At 39.3% G+C, this 9,216-nt stretch overlaps 1 protein-coding gene across 4 annotated transcripts; it reads right to left on the bottom strand.

Annotated features, from left to right (window-relative positions):
- Window positions 1-622: 622 nt before the first annotated feature.
- Window positions 623-8,928, bottom strand: ogg1 (8-oxoguanine DNA glycosylase). 4 transcript variants are annotated; one of them, XM_017467810.3, is made up of 9 exons: window positions 8,701-8,928; window positions 8,519-8,579; window positions 7,128-7,256; window positions 5,191-5,555; window positions 3,121-3,300; window positions 2,821-2,999; window positions 2,440-2,587; window positions 1,653-1,702; window positions 623-1,361 (listed from the first exon to the last, which is right to left on the bottom strand). In XM_017467810.3, exons 3-9 carry the CDS (start codon window positions 7,238-7,240, stop codon window positions 1,209-1,211), a joined length of 1,188 nt encoding a protein of 395 aa, XP_017323299.1. In that variant the 5' UTR covers window positions 7,241-7,256; window positions 8,519-8,579; window positions 8,701-8,928; the 3' UTR covers window positions 623-1,208. The 4 variants fall into 4 exon arrangements, with proteins under 4 accessions (XP_017323299.1, XP_017323296.1, XP_017323298.1 ...); XM_017467807.3 differs by having other exon boundaries at window positions 8,529-8,579; window positions 8,701-8,927; XM_017467809.3 differs by lacking the exon at window positions 8,519-8,579 and having other exon boundaries at window positions 8,701-8,927.
- Between the last annotated feature and the right edge of the window lie 288 nt (window positions 8,929-9,216).

Here is a 9,216-nt window from a genome sequence, read left to right as displayed (position 1 = left end):
TTGGCTGACACGAGTGGAACCCACAATTGTAGCCCATCCACCTCAAAGTTCTACGTGTTGTTTATTCTGAGATGCTTTTCTGCTCACCATGATTGTAAAGAGTAATTATCTGAGTTATCATAGCCTTCCTGTCAGCACGAACCAGTCTGGCCATTCTCCTATGATCTCTGTCATCAACAAGATGGCTCTGCCCTCAGAACTGCAGCTCTCTGGATGTGTTTTTATTGTTTGGTTTTTGCACCGCTCTGTGTAAACTCCACAGACTGTTACATATGAAAAACCCAGATCAGCAGTTTCTGAAATACTCAAAGCAACCATGCCACAGTCTGAGTCACTGAAATGACATTTTCCCCATTCTGATGTTTGATGTGAACATTAACTGAAGCTCTTGACATGTACTGTATGTGCATTATTTTATTCATTGTACTGCTGCCACATGATTAACTAATTGGATAATTGCATGAATGAGCATATGTAGGGCTGAAAATGTATTGGATGAAGTGATGCGCTGTATCAAGTATGTTGGTTCTGTGATATTGGGGAGAATGTAGGACTAATGTTAGCTAACTAATTTTTTTTTCCACTACATGTGCAACATAGTAAGAAAGTAGGAAGGCAAAAGTCCAGTGTGATGGGTTTTACTTAATTATTAGTAGGATCTCAATTTTTTTGTACCAACCAGAGACCAGAGTGACACCATCTTGTTTGACTGAGGTTTGTGCATTCACAGGGGAAAGTTCCCTTTGATCACATCAGCACAAAAAGTAACGGCTATGTGTGTCCTTTCTTTTTCAGTGAATTTGCTGTTCCACTGGGTAATCGTGATTGTTTCTTTAGCTGAAAAAGCAGACCAATGTAGTTTTCAGGTGTCTCCCGTATTTCAGTAGCAAGGACTCATAAACTGTAAATGCTACAGCTATACAGTAAATGTCAGCACGTCTGTGACACACATGTACCCACTGTAATGGACTAACTGTTTTGCAGATTATTTTATACAAAACCCATCTAAAACGATAGCTGTGTTGTACATTGAGTTTCCTTTAGGAGATAAAGTCTGATATACACCAAAATTCAACGTGCTTTCTGGCAGCACAAGCAGTCACTGATACTTAAAACTTGATTTCATCCCTGAGTTTTTCTTCTAGTCAAAAGAAAACTGTCCAGTGAAAGAGTTTTGTTTGAAAGAGCGGTAGACCAGATTGTTGATCTTAATCTCCTCCTTCCTTTTTCACATTCGCTCTCTGTTTACAGTTTGTATTCTTTTCTTCTTTTTTTCCCATCTTTGCTGGCTTCTTTTCTTCTTTTATGGTCGGGATTTCTTTCAGCTTCTGGAACTTCTTTAGATCAGCACAGAACAAAACCTGAGAGACAGAGAGAAAGGGGGAGAGAGAGGGGGCGGGGAAACAGAAAAACAGAGAGACGGAATCAAAAAGAGGTATAGAGAGACAGAATCATGCTTATTTATTCGGTGCTCTTTAGTGAAGGCAAATTAATTGTAATATATACAATCACAATGCATAATAAAAAGATACACATGTATTTATATGCTGCAGGGGAAAAACAGTTTAATAATGAGAGTAGGTATAAAAGAAAGGCACAGGATAGAACAGAAAAAGGTAAATATGGCTGCCGGAAGTTTTTTTTTTACTCACAGAGTGCGCCCAGCCAGCATAGGATCCCCAAAGATTTCTGAAGAAATCCCCTGCAAACAGTGACAAAGTCCTATTACAATCATCAAAATAAAAGAATACGCAAGATTTTTCACAAAAATCCCAAAAAGATAAAAAATAAAAAGATTTAAAAAAAAGAAAAACAGTAGTATTTTCTTTTATTAGGCTATTTGAATTGTAGACAGATGCTGTACTTCCTGCTCTTGATATTTTCACAGAGCACAATGGGCAGTCTATTTCGTTTTAATCGCCATCATTAATCGTGAGATTATACAGTTACATCACATAGTATCATGTGGTATCGGATGTTGGTATCGGAGCATTTTTTACGAGGATGAGTAATAAGCATTGTATAGGGCCGATACCTGGTTAAAAACAGCACATTAAATTCAATGGATGTGCACTGAGAAGCCATTTTTAGTGGTTAGAAAGTTTGCCTCTGGGGTTGGGGGTTCGAATCCCAGTGTTCTCCCCATGCTTCGAGGGTTTTCTCCTGGCTGATTGACATTTCCAAATTGTCCATTGTGTGTGAATGTGTGTGTGATTTTTCCCTGGGATGGGTTGGCACCCACGTCCAGGGTGTCCCCTGCCATTTTGCCCCGAGTTCACTGGATAGGCTCCAGGCTCCCTCGCAACCAGTATGGAAAATGGATGGATAGATGGATGGATACTGTACATAGCTTGAACATAATTTCAGCATTCAGCTAGAAAGGAAACTAGGTGAGGCAAAAAACAGAAGGGAAGACGATGTGGCTGTTGTTCTACTCACCGATCTCTTTGTAGACTTTATTGGTCAGAGTCTTCTGTCTACCTCCTGCAGCATAGGCATAGTCGCGCTTCGCAATCTGCCACACATGTGTGTCTACAGGGACGGCTTCAGACTTGTCCAATGACATTAAACACACACAGTCGGCCACCTGGATGACACACACCCCATGCACATAGACACAAACACTAAGCATGGACTGGATCAAGAGTGGAGCATGCTAGTTACTGCAGAAACAGGCACACTAATAAACAAAGAGAAAACATTTCTAGTCTAGCAAATAGCTGCTAGTCATTTTAAGAGGTCTAATTAAGACCTGCTTGCAATTCCTTTTTTGCATTTTGTGATAGCCTTGGCAACATTAGCAATTAAATGAATAGCTACCTTTGGGCCAACACCAGGGAGTGTAAGGAGAGCGTCTCTGGCCTGCAGGTAGGGGGTGTTACGTAGTGTATGGAGCCACTTAGGACCATGATCGCTCATAATCATGTGTGCACTTTGCTGTAGGAAACGAGCTCGGTAGCCAAAACCCAAATCCCGTAGCCGTGCCTCTACGCTGCTCTCTGTCACACACACACACACAACAATGATCAAATATATGTTCATACATACTACTGACCAGAAAAAAGGCATCAGTGTATATGCTAATGTGAGCTCAGGGTTAGCGGAGTGTTTGTGTGTTACCTGCTAAAGCATCAATGGAGGGGAAGTCATGATAGTGTGTGCCATCGAGCTCACAGAGTGGTGTCCCGAGTGTGCTACACAAACGCTCGATCATCCCCTGAATCCGAGAGATGTGATTATTCGAGCTGCAGATGAACGAGAAGAGACACTCCACAGGGTCCTGGCGCAACATGCGCACTCCTGACACAAACACACACACACAAAATGATTATTGAGACACAGTGCGACAGGCAACACGCCATAACATTCTTATAGTGTGTTTAAACACAAAAACAAGTTAATTTAGTGGTAAAGTGAAATTTTTACCACTAAAAATGAAATCCCAAAGCAAGTTTTAATCTTGCAGGTGATTGTAAAAAGAGGCCGACCGATCGATCAGTGCTGCCGAATAACCGGCACTGATAACCGATTGCAGGAACTATGAGAAGGGTCTGCGATCATTATACAGTGTGAGAGCGGCCTCTAGAGGCGAAATAAAAACTATCACAGACAAATTTAGCCGTGTTAAGCCCTATTCGGACAGGATTAGTTTTCAGGACAAAACGGCTGTAAAGTAATTGTTACTACGGACATCAATTAGTGTGTTTTACATGGACAACAATAATCCAACATTAACCCGATTAAGGCAATACTCTGATTAAGAAACTACCATGTAAACAGCAATTTTTAATTACCTTAATCCGATTAAGGTCATACTCGACGTAAACACAAATCGAATTAAGACATGTGGAGTACTCCTGTTTTAGTCGCATTATCGACGTGTATTACAGACATGTACACACCTTAATCACATTATTAACATCGTGCGAGAGTTTCCACCGCATTTTGCCAAAGGACACGTTCACACATGGCAGTAGCCAATGACTACGTTTACATGGACAGCAGTAATCTAATTATTGACCTTATTCTGAATGAGACAATATTGTGATTAAGGTGTGTACATGAGTCGCTTTTAGAATACTCCTTTCATGTTCCCATTTTACATGTTATAGAACATAGATCGATTAACGGCACACGTCATTACGTCCCCACGCCACGCCATCCGAGGTTGACTCCAGAATTTCATGTATAAACATACAGTTCGTTTTCATTATGGTACCGTATACAGTTTTGGGTGTTTTTATTAAAAAATTTTACGAACGCTTCAACTTCGGTTAATTATTTGTCATGCTGTACGTGCAAATAGATGACTGCTTGAAGCCGTGGGCTGCGTCCCAAACCGCGTACTTAACTGCTGTATAGTAGCCGAGATACATGTATCTCGCCTTCTATATAGCAGGTAAGTACACGGTTTGGGACGCAGCCGTGCTCTCTTGTTTACCGTCAAACGGTTGAGCACTGCTGTGTGTGTACATGTCTCAATTTGATTCGTGTTTACTTCGAGTATGACTTCAGTCGCATTAAGGTAATCAAAAATCGCTGTTTACATGGTAGTTTCTTAAACAGAATATCGTCTTAATCGAGTTAATATCGGAATATTGTTGTCCATATAAATGTACTGTGTGATATTCATCGTCAATTCGTACGGGATAAGTAATTTCTGCAAAAATTGCCGAGATGAGCATGTCACCGTTGTTTACGTGCTGATGACCCATCACAGCAGCCCCGGGCGTCATACCTAACATAGACGAAGCAAAAGAAAAGCCGCAACTGGGCGAGAGCTGAAACTTTAGGTTTAGTTTCAGTTTGGGGAGAACGACGTTATCAAACCCTGGTTGAAAGAATGGTACATAATCACTCCGTTTGGGAGGAGATCTTTCGGGAAGTGGCGTTTGGCGACCGAATTAAATGTCGAGAACAAATCGACTACCTAAAAAAAATAAGGTATCACACCTTGGATTGTGTTTAAAAGTAAAGAAAATCACACCCTTGAGTGCCTCCATACTTGCAAAAATACCAGGAAAATGCATTTATCAGAGGAGTTGACTTACTGTTTACCCAGAGGTCACGTCGCATGGGATTAGTTTAACCTGGGGTTATTTTTAAAGGCCGTTTTATAGAAGGTAAAAGACGCTGATATCTTTACCGGCTCGGGCACGCAACTGAAACCTGAAAATTCCCACAGCTTACCTGTGAAAACGTTGCCTGTGTGGCTGAAGTGCGGATCTGCATCACCCCACTCTTTGTACAAGTCTTCCAGTTTAACACTCAACTGGAAATAGTCTCTCAGCACCTCCTCGTCTTTGTGATCCTGCTCAGAGGTCAACACACAAAAGCTCGTTTCAACCTCTTCCTCCTTCACGTCAGCCATTTCTTTAAGCTTCTTCCCGGAGTCTTGGGAGTTCTCCGCTTTTTTCCTTTTCCGTCCGTTAACGAGATCCGGATCCTCGTGACGTCTGTATACATGGTACCATAAAGTGTCGTCCGTCTGAGTTAGTGTCCACACTCGTCCCCCCATCACTCCTGTCCAGTGGCCTTCCCCTGTCTCGTTCCATCTGCATGAATTAATGGTTCACACCAACGTCACACTAATGGTGGTGGATTTTTCAGTAGGAATACGTTCGATTTTGGCAGAAAGAACAGTGCTGTACATTTCCTAACCCATCCCCTCCAACCAAGGTCAAATTACATACAGATTCATATCAACTTGTTAACTTGCTAGGATGTAAATAAGTATTATCAGCTTTTATGTATAGATGAAATATTTTGTGGAAATTGTTAAATGTTATATTAGTGGAGCATTATGTATTTTGCTGCTTACTGGTAATTATTATGTAAGGAATATAAGAATAAAAAAAGAAAAGAAAAATGGGGTGGTATGATGTAGCTCGACGCAAAGCTGAGTTACTGTGTCAGCACCTCAAAGTTGATTAGTTTCCAATAACAGCACATCCTAAAGTGTTTCATTTATCTTATAACACAGCAAACTGCCATGATTGTAAGTTTTCCGCTTATCGATGAACTACATGCCATATACTTTTCAGCTGTTTGTAGTTATATTTAATGTTCTAGAACATCCACGTGAGAAGTTAGTCCCTAGTACAGCGTCTCTAAACATTCGGTCCTTCACCAGACTCTCTTATTTTTCCTCTCTCTTGACGATAATAAGAAGGAAAAAAAAAAAAACACAGCTTGTTATGTTACAGAGAAACCGGAAAGCTCCAAACTCCCTTGTCCTGAAGACTTTCATGTAGCAGAAAACCTACTGACTGTTACAAAGCACTGATACTGGAGACTCCTACCTGAAATAATAAATAAACATCTCCTTACAGATAACTCACATATCAAAAATGTAAGCATTTTTTCTTAGTAAAATAACAATGCATTTTAATCTGTTTATTACTACGCTTAGATTATGAAACCTGTGGTCTGTCATACTGTCAAGTCTCTGTTAATGAGCTGTCACTAAAGAAACTATATGATTTTTGGGAACGAATGCATTGATATAAACCTGCGAGCTAAATTACAGACGTTGCTACTCTCAGAGCTGCTGTTATAGACAATAATCGACACCCTTCTGACCAATCCGAATCAAGAATTCAACAGCATTGTGCTACAATAATTATAAATCAACTTATTGATGTGTCTGTCTATTTGAAAGAGTAGGTAGGAAGGAAGGATGCTAAGGAACTTCACTTGAACTGACCAAGTAATGAAACACTAATAAATACATGCCAAGGGTATGTCCTCCACTTAAGAACCAATAATAGAGCCATTTTAATTTGGGGTATCATCAGTGATTATTAAATTAGTCAGATGTAAACAAAAAAAGTCATGTACCTTTGGTGTGTGTGAACAGTAAGCGTAACAGAGTTCACATATTATCCTAAAATTCGATGGAAATACAAACGTCATGATACCCATTTAACTATTTGATGTGATAAATCATGCCGATACAATACAATAACATCCCTGACCTTATGCCAATAAAACCTCTGGACATCACAACTGCAGGCTCAAATCATGAATAAATCATGAATAGACAAATGGTATTGGTTGAGCATTTGAATTAAGGAGAATCAAACTGTATAAATCAATTCATATCTACTATGTGACATATATTTTACCTGAAAGTTTGCCCACATCCCAGTGTCAGGTCCAGGCGAAGTTCAGATTTGGGGCAGGACAGGCAGCGCCATGCCTTGGCCCCCAATGAGAGCAAAGCATGCTGGGACATCATGCTGTTCCACTAAATCCTATCAGTCAAATCATATCAGTTAATAATTTAAAAATAAAAATTTTAAAAATAATAATTTAAACCGTAATTTAAAGCTCAATAGCATTTGAAGGGAATGACTTACAGTCATATAACGAACTGGAAAGTGTTCATCTAGGTGTCAGGTATGATGCACACCTTTTAGATTTTTGATATTTATCAAAATAAGCTATTAAATCATATGTAAATTACACATGTATTTCACTACAGAATTGGCCCATACACAAAATATACCATAATTTAAAGCTCAATAGCATTTGAAGGGAATGATGTACAGTCACAAAATCAACTGGCTTATTTTAATAAATATCAAAAATCTAAAAGGTGTGCATTATACCTGACACCTAGATGAACACTTTCCAGTTGGTTGTGTGACTGTACATCATTCCCTTCAAATGCTATTGAAGTTGGAAATGTGTATAACAATGTCGTATGTAACTTTAGAGACGGTCCCTTAATTTCCGCATTTCTGCGAATATCGAGCGTCCAACTTCAAATGAACTTTATTCCAGTCATTCCGGAACGTAAATTAGTTTCACAATGGGGGTTTCTCAGTCACGTGATACTTTTCTCCCCAGGATAAGACTTAAAACAACCTTTTTAAAATCAAGTTCTATATATATTCCTACGAAGCGCCCCTAGTGGCAGGTAATAAAAAAATACAGCCATGTGTAAACCATACCCTCGGTTTTGTAAACCGCGCGTTAAAGTTGGGTTTATATTGGACATTCGCTGTACATTCGAGCGTCTCTCTTCTATTTATTAAGAAATGAATACACAAAAATGACATAATGTGTATTGAGTGGACATAGAACCAATACAACTGAATTCATTTTTAAATATTCTCCCGTTCTCCCGGAAGCGGGAGAATCATGCACTTTTTGGACGGTCCCTTACTGACTCCATAAGGCGCTGATGACCTGCGTTTCCCCAAAGCCCGCTTCCGCGGACTTTAACGGGATGAAAATTTTACAATATATTCAGTTGTATTGGTTCTATGTCCGCTCAGTACACATTAGGTCCTTTTTGTGTGTTTATTTCTTGAGAAATAGAAGAGAGAAGCTCGAATGTACAGCGAATGTCCAATATAAACCCAATTTCAACGCGGTGTGCGCGGTTTACAAAACTGAGGGTACAGATTACACATGGCTGTATATATATATTTTTTTACCTGACACTAGGGGGTTCCGTATATTCCAGTTTATTCGTATTATTTGTAATGAAAAAAATCGACCATTGCACCTTTACTTACTGCATCTTTAATCTCCACCTATCACTGCAGTTTCAGTTTCAAGTCTACAAACTTAAAAAAACAAAACAAAAAAAATCATTTGCAAAACTAGCTAAACTGTCGACTATCTGTTGAAATTGTGTATTCCTGCTATACAACCATTAAACAATGACAAGCTTTAGATTTTACTCACGCGTCTGCTTGTACAGAATTTGTCTTTAAAACTACTGAACGAGCCTGGACAACTGTAAACTTTCACGGAGTTTCCAAGATGGACAACATTAATAAACCCTGCAATAACTCCGAATTCTGGACATTTTATAACATGCCATTACATATTAAAAAAAAAACTTTTTAATTTTAATTTTTATAATTGATTTTATCTTCACTGGTCATCAATCATTAATTACAAAATATCGTAAAGTGACTGATAAAGTAATTGGTGCATGTTTTGGTAAAGAATGTAAACATTGCTGTGAAATGCCTTATGATTGGAGAAGCATTGTAGAAAATGATCCCTGATTGGCTCCTTGGTCACTTCCTAAATAACTGTGCTTGTGTTTTTTCAACCCGCATTCCGGAAAACCACACAATCTACCACCAATCACAGGGCTCTATATGAACACTGGGTGGGGAAAAACGCTCTGATGCAACTCTTACATGAATTGAATGGGGGGGTTGACCCTGGAAAAGCACATTAAAATACGCG

Source organism: Ictalurus punctatus, chromosome 5 (assembly GCF_001660625.3).
Source record: "Ictalurus punctatus breed USDA103 chromosome 5, Coco_2.0, whole genome shotgun sequence".
In the NCBI taxonomy this organism is placed as follows: domain Eukaryota; kingdom Metazoa; phylum Chordata; class Actinopteri; order Siluriformes; family Ictaluridae; genus Ictalurus; species Ictalurus punctatus.
Note: the sequence above shows the minus strand (reverse complement) of the source record. Positions and strands in the feature narration are given on the sequence as shown.

Bases quoted from the DNA above. Each gene is read 5' to 3' on its own strand.
- ogg1 (XM_017467810.3), bottom strand. From the start codon at position 7,240: ATGATGTCCCAGCATGCTTTGCTCTCATTGGGGGCCAAGGCATGGCGC. The intron at 5,556-7,127 runs GTAAAATATATG...TAATTCATGCAG, and splicing joins GGATGTGGGCAAACTTTCAG to ATGGAACGAGACAGGGGAAG. The intron at 1,362-1,652 runs GTGAGTAAAAAA...TCTGTCTCTCAG, and splicing joins ATGCTGGCTGGGCGCACTCT to GTTTTGTTCTGTGCTGATCT.